Source organism: Balaenoptera borealis (genome assembly GCF_965194805.1).
Source record: "Balaenoptera borealis genome assembly, chromosome: 1".
NCBI lineage: Eukaryota > Metazoa > Chordata > Mammalia > Artiodactyla > Balaenopteridae > Balaenoptera > Balaenoptera borealis.
In genome coordinates, this window is record NC_138860.1 from 133050371 (window position 1) to 133071856 (window position 21486).

Genomic DNA, 21486 nt, shown 5'->3' on the forward strand with positions numbered 1-21486 from the left:
CACCGTCACTTCCGCCCCCGCCTCCCTAGCTCCGCCCATCTGAGCAGAAGTACTTTCCTTTCGGGTCCTCCCGCCTGTAGGGGGCTCTCCGAGGCTTCTAGTGCCACGGAGGCCTCCCGCCTAGGCTGTCCCGGCGGCGCCTGTTAGTTTAGCTCAGAGAATTTATTTGCATTGTAAGTCTTTCGGCTAGGAAAAAATCTCACAGGCATCTTATTCTGGAAAATAACGTTCAAACTCAATCCCGGCCGAGGGTTTTCACTGTCAAACTCTGTCGCAGTGGTGGGAAGGAGTCAGGCAGCGTGGGGACAGCCGCGGAGTGCCAAAAGTCCCCGGCCCGCTTCCTCTTGTAAAGACGCAGCTGCGGGAGGCTGTGGTGGCGGCGTCCAAGATGTCGACGAAGAATTTCCGAGTCAGTGACGGTGACTGGATTTGCCCTGACAAAAAGTGAGTTTATGAAGGGTCCCGAATTGGAGCGGGGTTGATCGGTAGAGGCTTTCTCGAGTCGACTGGGCATCTTCCGTTTTTACTGTCTCTGGTACCACCAGCCGGGTGGAGGCGGCGAATTGCCGGCTCCCGGGCGGGAAGGAGGCTCTTAGTCTCCTCACTATGAGGTCTTTCGGGAGCCTTTGTTTTGAGTATGTTTCCAGCGTCTCCTAGATCGTGTCTCTCCAAGTCAGCCAGTTGTTTTCGGGAGCGAGATGGCCGCCCTTTTGCCCCACACTCCACCCCCCGCCCCCGGCCAGGTTTCAGCGGTAAGGAAATCTCCCTAATCTTGGCCAGGTCGGTGTCTGATCTCCCCCACGTGACTTTTCCCTGCAGAACTTGACTGTTGTTCGCGGAAAGCGTTCATTTCTTGAACTCATGTTTTTGTTTCTCATAATTCACCTTTTTTTTTTTTCCCCTCCAATTCAGACTTTCCGTACTGTTGATACTCTTTCCTCCCGAACACTATCCTCTTTTGGTTGGGGACATTCTGATTTTTTCTTTATTGACCTTTAATTACCTCACCAAAATTAGACCTTTCGCCTCGTTAGAGCCGAAACACATGAGCCTTGTGTTTTTGCCTGCTCAGCCCTGGAGAATGCCTGCTTCAAAGAAGCACGTGTTTTAGTAACTCTGCTGAAACCGGTGTGCTCTATTAAATTGTTAGTACTATTTTATTGATGGGTCCTCAAGTAGGTCTACCTATTTGGAGAGATACGAAAATTACTACGGAAGGTAATTGTCAAAAAAATGAAATGCACAACTCATGTTCCAAAAAAAAAAATTTGATTTCTTAAGCTAGCCACAGATAGCATGTGGAGTTCATGGTAGTAAAGTAAAAATTTTGAAGCAAATAAACCTAGGTTTAATTCCAGTCCTATCGCTTATGGATCATGGAACTTTAAATAGGTTATTTAACTTTGCTTAAAAAAAAAAAAAAAACTAAGGTGGAAGAGCTCCCTTACAGTGATATAACATAGACTGTATGTGTAGAGCAATAAAATGTAGCAAATACTGGTTGATAGCTATGGATAGTAGTTTTGAAATCAAATGTCAAAGGAGAGTAAGTCCTTATTTCCCCAGCATTTGCCTTCTATTCATATTTTAAGCAGTTTAAATGAAACATCATGTTTTTTTACATAAAAAATTGATGGCTCTCGATTGCATAAAGATTAAGATGACTTGAAGGGTCTCGAGTCTAACCATTTTGAATAGAACAAACAAGTGACTTTTGTGTTGTTGGTTATGTGTAGAATAATGTGCTTTTGACAGTGTCATTAATGACAGTATACTCAAATATTTGAGGTAGGTTTTTGTAAGAGAGTACATTTCAACTCAGTTACAAATATATGAACAGGGTAACTTCAACAATTTGTATAAATCCAGAAAACATTTTCAGAATATATTTTCAATGCTTATTGGAGTCATAAAGATATTCTTTAGGGGGGAATAACAACCTCAAAATTAATTGGAGTGCTTCAGTTTAGTGTCCATTGCATATTTCACAACTTTATTTCATACTAGTATAACACCTAAAAAATAATCAGCATTTTAAAATTTAATCTGTACATGTTATTCAGAGCATTTAGCATGCTTTTACTGACATGCAGATGCACTGTGAAGACCATGTTAGTGAACCCAGTAAGTTTTTTGTTTTTGTTCGTTAAATATTGGTATAAAGTGATAGGTTACTTGATGTGTTGAGATTATTGGTTGTAGTTTTTCAACCAGGTTTCAGAGGTTGATAAATATCCCCCAAAACTCAGTTTTCTTTTAATTATTGAACCTGTTTATATTTTTAGTCAGTACAACCTATCTCCCTTTGTTTTTTACCATCCCACCTCCTATTTCTAACAAGAGTATTTTATTAAGATCTGTGAAGCCGTATCTGACTTAACCCATTTTCTCCCCCTTGGTTCACCCTTAGGATTTTGTATTTCTTATAATTCTTATTGTATCATCTTATTTTCTATACGAAGAATTACTTTAAAGTTTTTTTGAACCCCCGGTGCTTCATCAGTAATTGTTCAAGTGGACTCACATCTCACTTAAGCTTTGTGAGGGGATTTCATTATAATTAATGATATGTGCTAATAGGACACTGAGGCACATAGATCCTAAGTGACTTACCAGGATCACATAATTGGTGAGTGAAAGATTGGAGTTTCTTATCCTCGACTTGTGACTTCAAATCTTGTATTTTTTCCATCTAAATTTTGAGGGTTGGTTTTTGGGGGGTTTTTTGTTAACATTGACGTTAACATGAAAAGAGATGGTGGTAGAAGTTCTGGACCCAGGTATATAGGGAGGACACATTAAAAAGTTGTGTAATAAGATTTTTAAAATTATATAAGTTTAGTAGATGTCTGTATAAATATTTTTTACTTTATTTTCAGATGTGGAAATGTAAACTTTGCTAGAAGAACTAGCTGTAATAGATGTGGTCGAGGTAAGCATTTAAGGAAGCTTCCTTTAAGACTGTGTATACAGATCATTTCTTTATTTTCCCAGATTCATACTTCATTTTTCTATTCTTCAGAGAAAACAACTGAGGCTAAGATGATGAAAGCTGGAGGCACTGAAATAGGAAAGACACTCGCAGAAAAGAGCCGAGGCTTGTTTAGTGCTAATGACTGGCAGTGTAAAACGTATGTGTTTCAAATTATCGTCCTCACTTTTTCCCATAATAATATATCTAGCCACTACTTGTTAATATTACCTACTCTTACTAGTCACATTGACAAGCCAAAGTAACCTTTAAATTAAAGGTCTGTTGATTATTATTAAGTCTATATCTGACATAGTATAAAGAACTTTTAAATTCTATTTTTTAATGGTAATATTAGTTGTTACTAAGATGAATTATGTATACCAGTAAACAGATGCTTAAGGTGAGCTAACATTCAAAAAAAAAAAAAAAACCGAGGGAAGGGTATTTAAAAGCACTAAAACCTATTTCTTTCTGTTAAAAAATCTCAAAAACTTTTAGCCTGTATTATTATTATTATTTTTTTTTTTAAAGATTTATTTATTGATTGATTGATTTATTGCTATGTTGGGTCTTCGTTTCTGTGCAAGGGCTTTCTCTAGTTGCGGCAAGCGGGGGCCACTCTTCATCGCAGTGCGCGGGCCTCTCACTGTCGCGGCCTCTCCCGTTGCGGAGCACAGGCTCCAGACGCACAGGCTCAGTAGTTGTGGCTCACGGGCCTAGCTGCTCCGCGGCATGTGGGATCTTCCCAGACCAGGGCTCGAACCCGTGTCCCCTGCATTAGCAGGCAGATTCTCAACCACTGCGCTACCAGGGAAGCCCTAGCCTGTATTATTAATGTGAAATATACCACAAAATTTATTTTGCCTGTTTGCCCAGTAATTTTAGAATCATAACTTGCATACCATAGATAATTATTCCTAATTAGGTAGGTTTCTTAATATTTCTGGTTTTCACATGCTGTATTGATTTTTCCAATATCCATCTTTTCTGTTAAGCAGATGAATCAAATACACATGAAAGAAGACTGAATCGGAAGAGGGTCTTACACAAATTTCTGGTCTTACAGATACTAAGTTAGTATTAGATAACTTTCCAGCAAGATTAGTTGTTGAATTTGAGATCCAGTGCTTGAACTGATTCTGCAAAACAGATTTTTTTTAACATTTGGAAGGTATAACCTCACTCTTGTGAATTTGGAGACTGGGAAATTAGTAGACCCTTTCGTTTAAAGTGGTATTTTTCCCCCCTATGATGGCAGACTCTATAGATATAATTTGTCATGGATTTCTCATAAAATGACAAAGGCAGTCTTCATGCTATATAGGTTTTGCTTCTCTGCTTAAGTAGTTCAGTCTGTTGGAACCATACTCTCTCTTCAGAATACATACATGGGTACATTTTCTTTGTAGCATCCTTAGTACACATTCCTTTATGATAGTGAGTTCACTCTACTTTTTATTTTAAAATTTTAAAAATTTACTATTTGTCTTATGTTATAGTCTACTAATTTGATATTTTTCACTTTTAAAGTTGCAGTAATGTGAATTGGGCCAGAAGATCAGAGTGTAACATGTGTAATACTCCGAAGTATGCTAAGCTGGAAGAAAGAACAGGTAAGATTCAAACGCAGTCCAACTAAATGATTTTAAAAGAACTAAACATTGAAATTAATAATTATACCACCTCATAAGAACACAGTAAATGAAGATTGTTTATTCTTCCCTTTTTTGTGGGGGCGGGGGCCGCTGCTTTGGGTCTTTGTTGCTGCACGCAGGCTTTCTCTAGTTGTGGCGAGTGGGGGCTACTCATCGTTGCGGCGCGCAGGCTTCTCATTGCAGTGGCTTCTCTTGTTGCAGAGCACAGGCTCTAGGCACACGGGCTTCAGTAGTTGCAGAGCGTAGGCTCAGTGCTTGCCGCACGCAGGCCCTAGAGTGTGCAAGCTTCAGTAGTTGGGGAGCATGGGCTCAGTAGTTGTGGCTCACGGGCTCTAGAATGCAGGCTCAGTAGTTGTGGCACACAGGCTCAGTTGCTCGGCATGTGAGATCTTCCTGGACCAGGGATCGAACCAGTGTCCCCTGCACTGGCAGGCGGATTCTTAACCACTGCGCTAGCAAGGAAGTCCCTGCCCTTATATTTTTTTACCTTGTTTTTTTTCCCCTCATCCACAAAGTCATCTTTTGTTTGATAATTTCACAATTTACAAAGTACAGCATCAGGAGGCCTTATTCTTACAAGTAGTCAACATTAGGATAGTTTTAGAAATGCTTTATTCCTCACTCTTTCCTCTGCTGGTCTAAATGTTTGTTATTAGTAATGATAGGGTAGTACCATTTTTTTAATTCATTTGATATCCTAGTATGACAAAAAAGAGCATGGGGCACCATTTAAAGTAATTGTCTAAAGTTTAGGCAATAATTATCAAATTTGGCTATACATTAGATTCATTTGAGAAACCCTGAAAATCCAGATTCCAAAACAGAGCTATCAAATATCAAAGCTCTTTCGGGGTGAGTCCCAAAAATCTGCAGGTGATTCAGATAGTGTTTGGTAATCATTGGCCTAAATAATAACCTGTCATTGGCTCTGTGTGTTGTCAGTGGTGGGGTGAAACTATTTGCTTAATAGAATATAGTTTTCCCATTATCATCAATTATTGTAACCACATTATCAGTGTACTTCACATCTGATTTTATCATTCAGCAACTTGTACAATCAAAGGCTCCATTCTGTATGTAGTCACCTTGTCAGACCTAGACTTAGTAAACTATTTCCCTGTTTTCTTTTCCTCCCTGACTTTAGACAATTCCATTCTCTGTATAGACTAAGACCTAAATAAGGGTCTCCCTTTTTTTCCTTCCCTTATCTCTTTAAGGTTTACATTATTTCCCCTATATTTTTAATCTATCCCCCCCACACCCCTTTGGTTCTTTATTCTGTCTCCTTTTTGGTTTTATTTTCGTGGCCACAGAATGTTGGGGTTCTTCAAGGTCCAATTCCTGAGCTCTCTTTTTTGCTCTATATTTTCTAGGCATTTTCTTCTAAGCCCTAAGTTTAAGTGAGCATTGGCACACCAGTGAGAACCAAATTTATGTCTCTAGCTCAGACTTCTTTGACCTGTATATTCAGCTGCCTATTCAACATCACCCTGTAAATGTCAAACTCATTATATCCAAACTGAATTCATGATTTTCCCCCAGGACGTGGCCCTCTTTTAGTGATCTCTTTCTCATGATTAGTACCACCCACCATATGCTTGTTACATAAACCAGAAACTTAGGTGTCCTTCTTAATAACTCCTTCATTTCTCCTGTACCCCCAAAAGTCTTTTCCATCATTACCCTAGGCAGAGATACCACTGTATCTTGTTTCTTGGAAAAAGAGCCATCTTGTTGGTGTCTGTACATATTCCCCTCCTGCTCAGTTGCAGCCAGGGGTTTTTTGTTCCAAACTAAAAACTCCATTTGTGTAAAACCATTTTGATTGCTTTTAGGATAAAGTCCAAAATCTTTCAACAGTTAAAAATTGTTATTCCTAAAAGCGTTTTATTTATTCACATTCTCTTTGACCTATTTTGTGACTTCTTTAAAAGTTTCACTAATGCAAGAGCTATAGTGTAACAACTGAAGTTGTCAAAGTTTGTTTGATAACCTCACTTTCCTTTACTCATTTTCTTTTTTCTGTCATTCTGGCGTCTTGACTCTTTCCTATTTCCCCGTATATAAGTAGTTGTCTTTTGCTGGTCACTGTTGAAGATGTGAGCTAATACATACTGTTGCTCTCTAGTTTCTCTTTACTATTTGTTCTGTTTACTAATTAATCAAAATACAGAATCATAGAGTTTTCAAGTTAGTATCGCACTTCTTCCTTTGAAGTACATGTTATATTCATCCCCTTTTCTCTCTTCATTTCCATTGTCATAACCCTAATTCAGGCCAGTTTTAAATCTGTGTTTGATCCTTTACTGGTCCTTGCTCATATTTTTACATTTTTTGAGACAAATTTTAAGATACGATTTTTATTTTAACACTTGCTAAAAACATACGGAGATTCTTGGTTGCTTGTGTCATCTAAATTGTATTATAAAGCCTTTTAAAAAAAATCAAAACTCATTCTTTAAATGGTACCAGAATTGTGGCGTTTCCTATACTAATATATTGAAGAAGTATTTTTTGGCCATTGGGCAAGGTGCTGGGGATACTTGAGTGAGCAAAACAGACATGTAAAGGCAAGGATTAATGAAGTCTTCTTTGAGAGAGCAATGTTTAAGCTAAGAAGTGAAAGTAGCAAGTTGAGAGATCATTCTAAGCAAGAACAAACAGCTTGTGTGAATCAGGCCCTGAGACTTGAAAGAATTTAGCATATTGGATGAATTCCTAGGAGCTCCAGAAATCACTTCAGAAATAGGCAAAGGCCATGTAAATCATGGTAAGGAGTTTTATTTTATTCTAAATATAACGGGAAGTAACTGAAGGATTTTTAGCAGGGAGTGACACGTCTAATTTTCTTTAAACATTACTGGTTTATGGAAAAAGAATTAGGGGGTGGGAGTGGCAAGAGTGGAAGCAAGAAGACCAATTTTTACAGTATTCCCTGAAGAGCTTCAAACTAGTAGAATGAGGGAAACACACATAAATAAGCCAGTTATTCCTCTAACTCACTTATTATTCAGTAGAAATGATGCTGAAGTGTTTTTTATGATAGAGCTGCTATATTTCCCACGTATAGGGAAAGAGTTCGTGAGGTGTATTTGTTGTACGGGTTCATACAGCATACCTTAATAATCTCTTTATTGTTAGCAGATTGTTTAGGTTCTTTTTCTATGGCCTATGTGAGAGAACATGAAAATAGCTTTGTATTTGCTATCAAACTCACTTTAAAGTAATTTTACTTAGATACCTATGCAAAATCTACCTCTATGAGTTACTGTTCACTTTCTAAATCTTGGTATAATTGATTCTTTAGCTCCCCATATTTGCCATACCATTTTTTAGCTTTAGATTGAAAGCCTATTGATAGGATTGTTTTAATATGTCTACATTTCCACATATAAATAGTCCAGTTTATCAGGCGTTTTTCTGCACTGGCCTTAAAAACAATCATTCTGTTGTATCGTAGTTTTTCTTTTTTTTCTTATGCGAATCATTTTCTATCTAGATCCCGTGAATTTTTTTGTCTTAATTTTTCACCAACTTCGAAGTATTTTGAGGTTTAGGTCTTTACTGTTAGTCATCTCTTACAATTTGTTTATCAAACTACTCGTACCTTAGTCTCAGGACATACTGATACAGTATTAAACATATATGTAGAGACAGGAAGCTGTATTGTTGAATTATAACTTTCTGCAGTGTTCATATTCCAAAATTAACATTGAATTTGAGCTGTTTTGAGGTGAACATATACCCAGTTGTACTTGTTTCTGTTTCTTTATATTTGATACTCTGAAAAACTAGAGCCAAGATTTTACTAAGGAAAAGTTGTTATTGGTATTTAAGACACTTTTCACTTTTGTATCATATGCATAGAAACAAAAGGAAATTCTTGGATATTACAGTTGGAGTCTATTTTGTCTCCAGAACAAGGTAGGAGGAGGAGGAAAAAAGGGATGATATCTAGTGATATCCAAGGATAAACACTGATACATTGCAGTTTTCACTGGTACAAAGTACAGTGAAGAAAGGAAGGATTTTGTATTAATGTGATTTTTTTTTTTTAAGAAAGTTAATTTTATTACATTATTTTGTTGGGGCAATTACATGCTCTCTACTATTTGTTTGTGGCTCTTTTATGAAATGATGAGAGGGTAAGTGATGAGTTTTTTTAATGTCCGTGATTGACAGATTTAAAGTCACAAATCTTGAATTTTTAAAAAATACTTTTTTGTCTATAAGTTTATTTAACATTTTGCTGGTTCATTAAATCCAGGAATCACTCTTTATGTGCTGGTACTGTTCTGAAATATGAGGTAGTTAGATTATGTTACTCTTAACCACATCTCTGTTTTTTTTTCATTGGGAGATATTTTCAGAATTTCTTATCTCATTTTCTCTAAAACTAACTCACTTTCTTATTCCAATCTCTGTTAAACCTACATCAGAGATCTTTCAGTCTAAATTGTAGATGTTAGTTGTGACAGCAGACAGTAATGGTTGCTGATCCTGATTGCTTTTTAGTAGCATATTTTCAGTTGAGAAGTTACTGGCTTCTTCAGAAAACCTGAGTGACTTTTAACTGTATTTAAAACCAATTTGGATGTCCTTTATTGTGTCATTATATTTGTCTATATAATTAAAAATTTTCCAAGCTCTAGCTACACTTTAGCCCAGCAAAATTTCAGTGTATCAAAAGATTTCAGACCATTTTCAACTAGTAAACAGTAAAATTTGATAGTTGGTTCTTATTGAACCCACTTCTCCCAGAAGAATTAGGATAAACTACAGAGGAAAGTCCGTTTAAAACTTGGTTATAGCAGAGGTTTAAGGAGATGTTTTCCACCCATATATTCCGTGCATTACTAAAGTCATACAGGACATTTTGAAATTGAGAAGAGCTATAAGTGTAGCCACGGGACTTCTCCAGCTATGGTATGTAACTTTGAGACTGTTCTCTATAGTGATTTGGTGGGGGTTTTTTTTGTTTTTTTTTTTAGACCAGTAATTTATTAAAGGGATAGACAAATGTCTTTGATAAGATTTTCTTTTTTTCTATTGCTTGTAAGTGATTCTGACATGTTTTTGTTACTTTGATGAATTGTTATAACAGTATATGCCCCCCCCCCTTTTTAGGATATGGTGGTGGTTTTAATGAAAGAGAAAATGTTGAATATATAGAAAGAGAAGAATCTGATGGTGAATATGATGAGGTAAGCTATACATTAGTGTGCAGGTTGAAAGCAACTTAGAGAAACATGTTAGAAAATACCTTGCAAAAGGAAAATATTAAATGTATCTCATTTTTGTAAGTACACTTTGAGTCTTTTACAGCAGCTTACCATTTTGTAGGAAATCATAATGGACTTAAACATATAATTGACATAAAAATGTATATTAACCTAAATATATACAAGTAATTTCTTTGAAAAAAAGTATTTATTTTAACAGTTTCAGCTAACAGAAATATTATGAAACTTTTTCTATAGTTTGGACGTAAAAAGAAAAAATACAGAGGGAAGGCAGTTGGTCCTGCATCTATTTTAAAGGAAGTTGAAGATAAAGAATCTGAGGGAGAAGAAGAGGATGAGGATGAAGATCTTTCTAAATATAAATTAGATGAGGTAAATTATTTCCTTATATTTCCCCGTTGTCTTATTCAGGCTATGGGATAACATATGAATGTCTTTGACAACCTTTGGCCCATGGTGAAGATGTGTTCTCCAATGTAATCATTTGTTTTCACAAAGATTTTGAGCTTCTGCTCTGCCAAGCATTATTCTGACTCTGGAGATACAATAGTGACTGAGACACAACCACCCTTCTCTTAAGGGAACTTAAATTCCAGAGGGAGAAAGACATAAATGAACAAGATAATTTAGATAGCAATACTGTGGTGAAGACACATGATGTGATAGCAGAGCATTAGAAGAGCTACTTTGGTTTTAGTGGATGGGGCATTTCTGAGGCAGTGGAATTTGAGCTGAAACTTGAGTGACAGAATGATATGAAGGAGCCTGCTGTAAGAGCTGGGGTCAGAGCACTTTTAAGGCAGGGAGAACAGCAAATAAAGTTTCCCCTAGCAGGAAACAAGCCAGCACCATCCAAAAAATCATACATAGGCTAGTGTGGTTAGAGCAGAGGGGAGAATGTAATGAGGGAGTCAGCAGCCACATTAGGTCTGGTGATGTTTTTTCTGTGGGGCCTGAGTGTAAAATTTTATGGATGAATAGATCCAGATTAAGGGTACTTTGGGGACTGAGCATAGGATGCCCTTGAATGCAGCTGAACAAATCAATGTGAAACAAGTTTTAAAAACAAACAAATGAGATATTTATCTGATCTGTGTTTTAGAGTGATGACTGTCAACATATTGAGATACTTGGGAGGCAGAATGGATTCGCAGTTAGGGAGACTACCTAAAAGGTTATGGTAGTATACTAATGAATGAAGTTCTGAACTAAGACTAAGGGAGCTGGATTCACGAACTTTTAAGGGAGTAAAACTGAAAATTTTTGACAGCTCATTTGGAAATACATTGTGATGAAAAAGAAAATGAGTATGACTTCTACATTTACTTCTTTAAATGTCTGAGACAGTCATTAAGTCTCTTTAGCTGAGATGAGGAATGTAGTAGTCAGATTTCAGGACTGAGAATGAATTTGCTGAGGTGTTAGCTATATAATAAATCCATATGGAGATGTCCAGTACACAGAACTATTCATCATTCCTAGATAGCATGGATATCTAAATGTCTAAATATAATTGACTCTGAGTTTCCGTTAGGATGAGGATGAAGATGATGCTGATCTCTCAAAATATAATCTTGATGCCAGTGAAGAAGAAGATAGTAATAAAAAGAAATCTAATAGACGAAGTCGCTCAAAGTCTCGGTCTTCACATTCACGATCTTCATCACGCTCATCCTCCCCCTCCAGTTCAAGGTCTAGGTCCAGGTAAACGGGTACAGGTCAAGGGTAACACCAGTCAAAATGTCAGTATCTAACTTCTTTACTTATAAATTTTGTTTTTCTTGACTAAATAAGCTTTCCTTTTATTTCAGAGTTTTCATTCAAGTCATCTTTTATAAGATAATTTTTTCTGTCTTAGTGCCATGAAGTTATTGTCCTGTATTTTCAGAAATACAAAATTTTAATATTAAACTTCCTTAAGTCCATTTTAACACCATGCCTTTTATTAAAATAGACTTTAAAAATTCAATTAAATCATTATATATAGTGATACTGAGTTATCTAAGGAGATGGTTTACATTTAGAAATTTTAAAGTAAAGGGAAGATTTATATTTCCCACTAGTACAAAAATTTTCTAGGCATTTAAGTTGTTGCTTACTACACAGTGTTTTATTTGGTATATGTGTTCTGAATAAAGAAGCAAATTCAGCTGTATTCTATTGTCTTAATGCTCATACTTAGAGCTGTCCAGGAATAAATTAGAAGATGTAATTTGTGTTGTACTTGAATATTATTTTGTTAGTAATGTAAAGTTTTAATTGAAAAATCCCTCGTTGTGCAGTCGACAATAAAAATGAAGTTTTGGTTGAGAAAAAGCAATACCTTATGTAAGCAATCTTCCCTTGAAGAACTCCTATTTAGTTAAGTGAAACTATGTGCCATGAATTTTAACTGTATTTGGGAATAAAATATTAGCTAATTGAGTAATTAATAATTAGATAATTGTTAATTGAGTACTGTAAAGCCTGAAAGCTTAAAAGAGTGATTATAAAGATAATTTTAAGGTAAAAATTATTGTTTTTCTGCAGATTATTATTTTCAGGGACAAATTAAGTGTATAAATTAGTAAATGAAATTTATTTCATTTGTTGACTTTTTAAATTCAAATGGATCATATCTCCCCTATGTCATTTTTCAGTAATATAATTACGTAAAACAGTGACAGGATTGTCAATGTAGTTTCTCTTTAATTCTCTAACCTTTGAGTAGACAAACCTGTAGATTTAAAAACGTACACATATCAACATTTAAGCTCTATGCTAGATAGTGACTAAGAAAATAGAAGGATTTTTAAATTGGAAAAGGGAAATTGATGGAAATATTTCACAGAAGTTAAATATAAACTTCAACATCCAGTATTCCTGGATGTGTAAGTCCCGGGATACTTTTAAATATTTGTGAACATATATTCAGTGTTAATAAAGTGATAATGCTGGACGTTTTTATTTGTACAATCTCGAATGATTTTTAGAGAAATTTTGTCAAACTTGGAAAGTAATAGTTGATTATTTTCAAAAATTAATCTATTACCTTAAGTTTTGGCATAAGTGTTAATACAGAATAAAAGTTTAAAATAAACCTTAAAATACTGTATTTTGAAAATATATGTCCCAAATAGTATTCTTACTATATGAAAATGAATTCTAATACATATTTTTCTTTCAGTGTTCGTATCACAAAGCTTAATTAAATGGTCCTGGAAAAAAAAAATCCTTCCATGTTGTTCCAGGTCCCGTTCAAGAAGTTCTTCCAGTTCGCAGTCAAGATCTCGTTCCAGTTCCAGAGAACGTTCGAGATCTCGTGGGTCGAAATCAAGGTGAATGAGGTAGCATCTCTCTGTAAAGCAGAGAGAAAAAATATTTAAAGGCTGCAGAAGGCGTTGCTTTTTTTCCTCTTATTTTGCTTCTACTTGTCAATTTTATTTTAGCATTAGAAAACTAATGCACTTGCCTCAGCTTAATTTTCTCACCGTGAGACGTTTCCATTGCCAGCAGTGTGCCAAGACATTCCCATGATTGAATTAACATGGTTATTTTGCATTATGCAAGGTTTGCTATTTTTGTGCTAAACTGTGATGAAGTAGGAAGATGGAGCCAAGTCTTATCACCAAATGTCTGTTCATTAAAGTTATTTTGCAGTAGTAGTTAAAATAAATTGAGATATGCAAATAAAAAGTTTACTCCATATTTTAAAAGGAAGAAAAATAACTGCCTCAAAACAGATTTTGTTTTGCATGGCAATTGTTTCAATATTTATAGAAATAATTTTGTCATTTATATTAGATGAAGTTTCTGGAGGGTTTTACTTCCATTTATCTGTAATATAAGAGAATATTGTACACAGTATGTATAGTATGTAAGAAATACAGACACTTCTTAAATTCCACAAATTAAATCAAGAAGTTTGGTTGGTTAGTCTAGGTAAGATGTGATCTTAAAGTAAGCATTCTTGTTAACTTCAGGTTGCATTTAGTTAGACCTGCAGAGGGAAAATAATTTGTAGAGAAGCAAGTGAGAAACTAGCTTTTAGTCTCTTGAAGTTTTTTCTAGTCTTGGTCAAAATATACTGCCTTTCTTTTTTAATTTAATTTGTTTATCTATTAAAGGCAGCTAACATGAATGAGAGATCAACGAAAATTCCACTTGTGTGGAAGTACACTGAAGTGTAGTGGTAGCTATTTTAGTAAAAATAATTGCTTAACAGCTTATTTTAGAGCCAATCTGTAGCATTAGAGGGCAACTGTAATTTGAGAACATTAAGGAGAAAAGAATGATATGCACACTTGTATTAAGCCAATACAAAATAGAGAGCAAGTGAGATTATTGTTATTATTATGTATTATCAATGTTTCATTTCTTTTATTTGAGTGCTTCTTAGGTGAAGATCCTTAAGTCCTAGTTCCCTTTGGGAAGCACTTTAATTAAGGTTTACAGAACAGCCTTCATATTCTTTTCAAACATTTTTTTCATTGCTTATAACTTTCCAAAGAATTCTCCTTTTGGGCTTTCTGATTTTATTTTAAGCCCAAAGGTGAATTTTTTGGGAAGTTTGAGCTAAATTACTTCAACCAAAATATGTAAATGAAGAAAAAAATTGTATTTAAACATTTGCGCATTTACCTCTGCCTGAAACATGTGAATGTCAACACTTCATACTTCATGGATAGTAATCCTTCATAAAAATAAATATTGTTAATATAAATCAAGTTTTAAAGTTATTCATTTTATTTTCCTTTGAATACTTAGCGATTTAATAGCTACTGTTCTTTGTCATTTTGTCCCCCTATTCCTGCTTTTTCTACAGCAGCTTAACTAATAAGTTGCATAATTCCACAGCGAATTGTTATGCTTACTTTCCTCAGGAAGTTGTATGATACATATTTTTTCCCCAATGGAAGGATGTAGTTTCTAGACATAAAGTCATGCAAATGCCCACCTGTTAGCTTTGCTATTTATGTATACTTTAAAATGAAAGCCTTAAATTTTAAAAGAAGAATTTAATTCTACTTTAAAACATTAAGCTGGTTTTTAATTGTAAGTAATGAGCACTTATCTTAGAATTTTTTAAAGTGATGAAGTTAAAGTAAATTATTTAAGTAGAATTATTTCATGGTTGAACCAGAAGTCTTCTGTTGAGTAAGCAGTAAGTATTCTTTCTTATAAAATTTTTATAGTTATAAATTCTGTTTGTTTATTTTTGGAGCTATTAACTAAACCATCTGCCTGATTTCTTCTTTTAATGAAATGTTTGATTTGTTTCTCAATCAATGAAGATCCAGCTCCAGGTCCCACAGGGGCTCTTCTTCCCCACGAAAAAGATCTTACTCAAGTTCATCATCTTCTCCTGAGAGGAACAGAAAGAGAAGTCGTTCTAGATCTTCTTCATCTGGTGATCGCAAAAAAAGACGAACAAGATCACGGTCACCTGAAAGGTTTGGGTTTCTGTAGAAATAAGAATGGGTGTTCTTAAGTGTGTAACTGAACTTCTCAGTCAAGGATTAGATTTTCATTATCTCCTTCGTTCCCACTTCAAATTATTCTTTACAACTTTGGACTTCAAAAAACAGATAATTACTTTGTTTATCCTTTGTGCTTTGATCAGGTTGTTTAGAAAAGATCAAACCACTCTCTTCACTATTTGATCATTTTGTTTAAATTTTTATTTTCATATATAATTATTATAGCCAACTCTCGGTTATTTCTGTCTCTTAAGATTTTAATTCAGAAGCTGTGTGTTGACGTAATTTAGAGGTTGATTTTTATAAGTATTAATTTATGCTATTGATTTTACATTAAATATTAGAAACCGTAGGATTCTAGGGCATCTAATAAGAAAATTAACTATTACAGATCATTGGAAATCTGTCCTAATTTAAATATGTATAAATGCATTTCCACAACAAATTATTGTTTCGTGCCCTTTATAAGGAAATTGTTCTTGTAGCTAATACATTTTTCATCTTTCAGTCCAAGTCCTTTTTTTTGTAGAGAAAGACCTTTACTAGATTACTTTATCTGTGTTGACATTTTTAAAAGTGGGAAAGTGTGTCATCTGTCAGCCTTTTCTGCAGCAGGCTAATTAATTATTTGGATTTATTATTTTTCTCTTGGTTCTGAATGTCTACATAGTCATTTTAATGGCTTCCTTAATAATCTTTGCAAATTTTTATATCCTTTCAGCTTGTGAAAGTAAGGATTAGATAAAATCTGATTTTTGCTGTGTTCAGTGGTAGGATTACCTCTACTTGTACATAATGACTGGTTTTGCATCTTCCCATTTTGGAGTTTAGATGTTAAGGTTACACACAAGTAGTCTCATTTCTGTGCATTTGTTCCTTTGTAAGAAAATTACTCCATACTTCAATGAAACTCATTCTGTTGCTTTTTTTCCACGTCTGCAAATTTTTATCTTAGCCACATATAATCCCCCTAGTTTGTTGTCATCTAAACTTAATGAACATGTTCTCTATTCCATAAGCCAGGTGATTGGTGAAAACACTAAACAACCCTGAGCCCAGGGCCAACCCCTCGGAACACCACTACTTTACCCAGGTTGATATATTGCCTTATTCATATTAGCTGCATGAATATAATCCTGTAACTAATTGTACAATCATCTTGTGTGACCTAGATTTCCAAAACATAATTATTTATGGATATATATTTGCATACACAGAAGCCTTGCTATATCTATTTTACATATAGACTTACCACATTATATACAGTGTATCAAAGAGAACGATTAAGTCACGCTGCCATCACCAAGTTTATATGTCTTTGTTGTATTAATCTGTAGTTTTATACAGTTTTGCAAGGCTTTCTTTCATTACCTTAAATAATTGAGAGGTGGCTATATCTTGAGAGATTTTTAAATTATGATTGCACTGCTACTGGGCTCATATCCAAGGTCTAAGTACTAGTTAATTTTATGTGTATAAGTTTATATCTCAGATTTTAATTATTCCTCTTACCAGTGTAATGAGGTTTAATTTTCATATTCTCAAAGTCTTATGAATGCTGATATTCAGCTCCAGCTTACCAGATTACCTGCTTTCTCCATTATGTCTTACAGGCACCACAGGTCACCTTCTGGATCATCCCATTCTGGTTCCCGTTCAAGTTCAAAAAAGAAATAATGAATTAAAATTTACATCTTAAAAAAAAAAAAAGTCCAGTACAGTGCATGAAGCATATTTTTTAAGAAGTTGGTGTCTTACTTGGTCAGAAGTGCTAAATCTGCTAGTAGAGGTGCATGCCTTTCATTGCTTTTCAGAACAATACAGCTGTGTTTATTTGTGAAATTAAAAGTAAATGGTATTTTAAGCCATAATGTCCCAAAATAGATGCTTTGTTTATCATTCATTATTTACAACCATTTGCTTCATTTAAAACCATCTCAGCTATAACAAAGTACTTTGTTTTTTAATTTGAACTCTTGGTTTTCTCATCTCCAAATATGAGCATTACCTAGGCTTGTCTGGACTTTGGGCATGGAAGCAAGACTGTGGTAAAGTAGTTGGAAACAATCTGTTTATGTTAATCCGGGAAAAGGAGTCAACCTGTTTATGTTAACCTATGTGATTCTTATTAACTAGTTGTAAAACAGTCAACTGGAAATTTCTTTATTTTGAAATTCCCTATGTTAAGGGTGCCTTAGAATCATTGTTTCTCTTTTATCCAGTTTTACTTTTTGCACCACCAAGTTTAATTTTGTGAATTGGAGAGGAGAAAGGTGTTATTTATTTCTCCTTTTCTGACACGTAATTTTGAGCAAGAATGCCAAACAGTTCATCTCTTCTCTACTAATATGGTTGATGAGAAAAACATCTTAGTTTAAAATGTTTAATATTTTTAGGAGCTTTGTGTGATATCCTTTAAAAATCTAGTTATCACATTATAGGCTAGACAGAGTTAAATCATAGTTAATGAGGAACAGATTGAAGAAAGTTTTTGAAGTATATTTCTCTTTGGGTGAAAGACCAACAGACATTGTGAATTTAAGTGAACATTTGCTTTGCGATGTTTAACTTTAAACACATTGCATAAAATTTTCTTCTGAGTAACAAATGAATGCTTATTTCCTCATGACATAAGCAGAAATAATTGTTCCTATTCACTTGAAATTACTTATGGCTTAAAATACTTTCAAGGTTTTTTTCTCAAAATTAAAATCTGGTCATTTGAGCTCTGTTCTGTCTTCTGGTTTTAAAAATGGTTTCTCTTAACAGTATCTTCAGTGACAATGCAAGGTAAGTATATTAAGGGAAGTTGACAGTTGTGCTTGGGAACTTTTGTCATGGGGATCAGTATCCACATTTTTTGTTTTGGGCGGGGGGGTTGTTTGTGTTTCCTTAATATTAATGTTTACTGCAACTAAAAATTAAGATGTTTTAAGGTACTTAGTAGACAGACCAAAATTATATTTGTTTTTATTTTAAAATGAGTGATTTTTCTCTTCAACTCATCTAAAGATGAAAGTGAAATAGCTTACGTAGAAATATTTTGATAATATTTTTACAATGAACTTCCCCTGCTTTTTTTATGTCTTAAAATGTTCTTTGCTACATTTACTGTAGGTTGCACAAGAACTTTTACTCTCTTGTAATTGTGCCTCAGACTTCTTGAAAGTCCACCTTCTAAATTGCCCAGATGATCTTCTAGATTCTACATGTTGTCGTTGGTTTATTCTTGTGCTTTCTGTATTTAAATCTTTGGCTGTACTAATAAGTAAATGCAAGGTTATAAATTTAGCTAATAGTAGTTTACAGACAGTTCAAATGATTATGATTTTATTTGGTTTAACTAAGCTGTACTAGTTCATTTCGTAAGGAAATGATGCTGTAGACAAATGTAAATAAAGCTTGTGAGTCGAGCATCAAGTGGTGTTTGTTAGAAATAAATTAGAATTTTTAAGCTCTGATTTAATGTTCATTTTTAAGCTATTTACAGTCTGGTTTGTTACTTTTGATTGTGCATCTTAAACTCCCTATATTCACTTACCCTTTATGTAAGGTCACCTTATTTTTATATATGAATGCTTGGTTTAAAACATTCCAAAGCCATGATCACTATAACCTTGGACACTGAACAATTTTTGTGACTTTTTTTAAACAGAAGTGAACCCAAATTAGTTGAATACTTTATACCAGAACATAACCTTATTTCATGTGGCAAAAAACATGCCATAGTGTGCTTCCATTAAAACTGTCACTTTATAGCACTCAACAAGTATCCCTTTTAACTGCCAAGGGTTCTTAAATTTCCATGTGGAATCCTTCATCTAAACAACATTGAATGGCTGGTGTCTGGTAATAAATGTCCAAGTTCAGAGCAAGCTCTAAGGATAAGACCATCTCTAGGCATACTTACCAAGGTAAAACTAATCTTTGATTTTTTTTTTTTTCTCATGTTTTCTTCTTGATATTTGGCATCCACAGCTAGTGTTGTAGATGCTGGTGAGAAGGTAGGGAATTTCTCCCTTCTGCCCTACCTAAAAATTTTGATGTAATCGTTAGTTGTTTTGTTTTGTTTTTTAATAGAAATATCATTATAGCTTTCCTGAACTGGAAAACAGTTATTTCTGGAAAACAGTGGAGAGTTTTAATTAAAGACAATTTAAGGTATATAATAGTGATTTGCAGGCTTATTCTTCCTGTCACCTTTACATACTATAGTATATCATCCCCTGTTTTACAAAAAGGAAGATTACAGTTTAAGGAAATTAAAAACTCGCCCAAGGGAGCCATAGGAGTAGCATAATGGGGATTCAACCCCAAGTCTAATGGCAGATTTCAGTATTACCTCTAATAACAACCAAATAACATGTTTGAGAAGATAAATGTTAAGCCAAAATGGTCAGATGTTTTTTAATCTGATTTAGTAAGAAGGTGTTAATTTCAGTCATTTATAGGTAGGTAGATTGGTAGACAGGCATACTATTTTGAAATAGTGGGAAACTCCCACCCAGTTTCCACCATGGTTAGCATATTACCCTGTGATTTTGTCAAAACTAAGAAACCAACATTCATATATTACTATTACTTACAATCCAGATTTTGTTTGAATTTCAGCATTTTTCTATTACTCTAATCCAGGATACCACATTACACTTTTTTGTCACATTTCTCCAGTCTCCTCTGGTCTGACAGTTTTTCATTCTTTCCTTGCTTTTGATGACTTTGACAGTCATGAGGAGTACTGTCTGGGTATACTTTAGAATGTCCCTCATTCTGAGTTTGTCTGGTTTTTCTTGTGTTTAGACTGGAGTTGTGGGGTTTTAGAGCAAATACCACAGAGGAAAAGTGCCCTTCTCACCACATCATGTCAGGGATACATGATATTCATATGACATCACTGGGGATGTTAACCTTCATCACTTGATTAAGGTAGGAATTGCCTGAAATCACCATTGTAGTTCATTTTTTTCCCTTAATTTATTCCATTCTTTGGAAGCAAGTTACTAAGTGTAGCCCACCTTTAGAGTACGGATAGGGAGAATTCAACTCTGCCTCCTGTGGGGGAAGGCTGTCTACTCATATTTGTAATTCCTCTGTTACAAAGATTTGTCTCCTATTTATTTACATCTGTATGGACTTCCGCATATTTATCCTTTAAGTGAAAGTTCAATGCTATGTTATTTTATTGCTCAAACTGTTCCCAGCTTTGACCATTGAGAGTCCTTTCGGGTTGGCTCTTTATCCTTTGACATGCCTCCATTCTCCAATAAAATGGAAGGAAGGGAAGGAAGAATTGTTGAAGCGGGAGCTTTATCATCAAGTAGGTGAGGGAATAGAATCTAGACCTGTGGTGGTGGTAGTAATGATAGCTTTGACCTTATAGTATCAGGAAGGATGAATCCAGGTAGCATTAGAGCCAAGTTTATAGTCACTGAGAGTGACCAGTAAACACAGTTGGTTTTTTTCCCTAGCCACATTGAACCACATGGATACTTACAGGAGGGTAGAGGGTGTTGTAGCATTGCGCACTTATTAAAAGATGAACGTGTGATAACTCATAGTTCCCAAATGCCTGTATTTAGCAAAATAAAAGGTACTAGCATAAGAAAAATATTTATAATAACTGGTAACTTCCTAAATACATAAATGAATGATTAAAGTGTGTCTAAGATGAAGAATGCTATACAGCATTATCCAAGAGAATAAGAAGACCTGGGGTTTGAAGCTAAAATATATATACGACAGCCCCTTTCCAATAATCTCAAATCTAGTGGGGGAGTGCTCTTATAAAAATACTTCATGGTGGAAATAAAGTCTGCTAAAGTGGGAAGAAAGTCAGTCTTGTCTGAATGAAGAAGCAAACTCTTAAGGAATTGACTTGAGCAGTCTTGAAGGACAAGTTTATTGATGAATAAGGTGAGCTTTAATTTCTATCTACACTCTTCCCCTGGAGTCAAAGAACCAGATTTGAATTTTTACTTCATGGTACCTGTATGACCTGGGACATCTTTATGCCTCACACACAAGTATACAGCAAATATTGGCTATTAATTTCACTCCCTACTTATGTTTTCAGTTATTTCATATATACTAATACTCAAATGTTTATTTCCTACTTACTCCTTTCTACGGCACCAGATCCATTTCTCTCACTGCCT

The 21486-nt window shown here is 34.8% G+C and overlaps 1 protein-coding gene across 4 annotated transcripts; it reads left to right on the top strand.

Annotated features, from left to right (window-relative positions):
- The first annotated feature begins 318 nt into the window (after positions 1-318).
- Positions 319-18792, top strand: ZRANB2 (zinc finger RANBP2-type containing 2). Of its 4 annotated transcripts, none has more exons than XR_014235318.1 (11): positions 319-444; positions 2880-2932; positions 3023-3131; positions 4505-4587; positions 9757-9833; positions 10110-10244; positions 11407-11576; positions 13103-13189; positions 15146-15304; positions 16355-16424; positions 16945-17041. XR_014235318.1 is itself a non-coding variant. In XM_082358580.1 (11 exons), exons 1-10 carry the CDS (start codon positions 389-391, stop codon positions 16382-16384), a joined length of 963 nt encoding a protein of 320 aa, XP_082214706.1. In that variant the 5' UTR covers positions 319-388; the 3' UTR covers positions 16385-16424; positions 16945-18792. The 4 variants fall into 4 exon arrangements, 3 of the variants coding, with proteins under 3 accessions (XP_082214706.1, XP_082214705.1, XP_082214704.1); XM_082358580.1 differs by having other exon boundaries at positions 16351-16424; positions 16945-18792; XM_082358579.1 differs by lacking the exon at positions 16355-16424 and having other exon boundaries at positions 16945-18792.
- The last annotated feature ends 2694 nt before the right edge of the window (positions 18793-21486 follow it).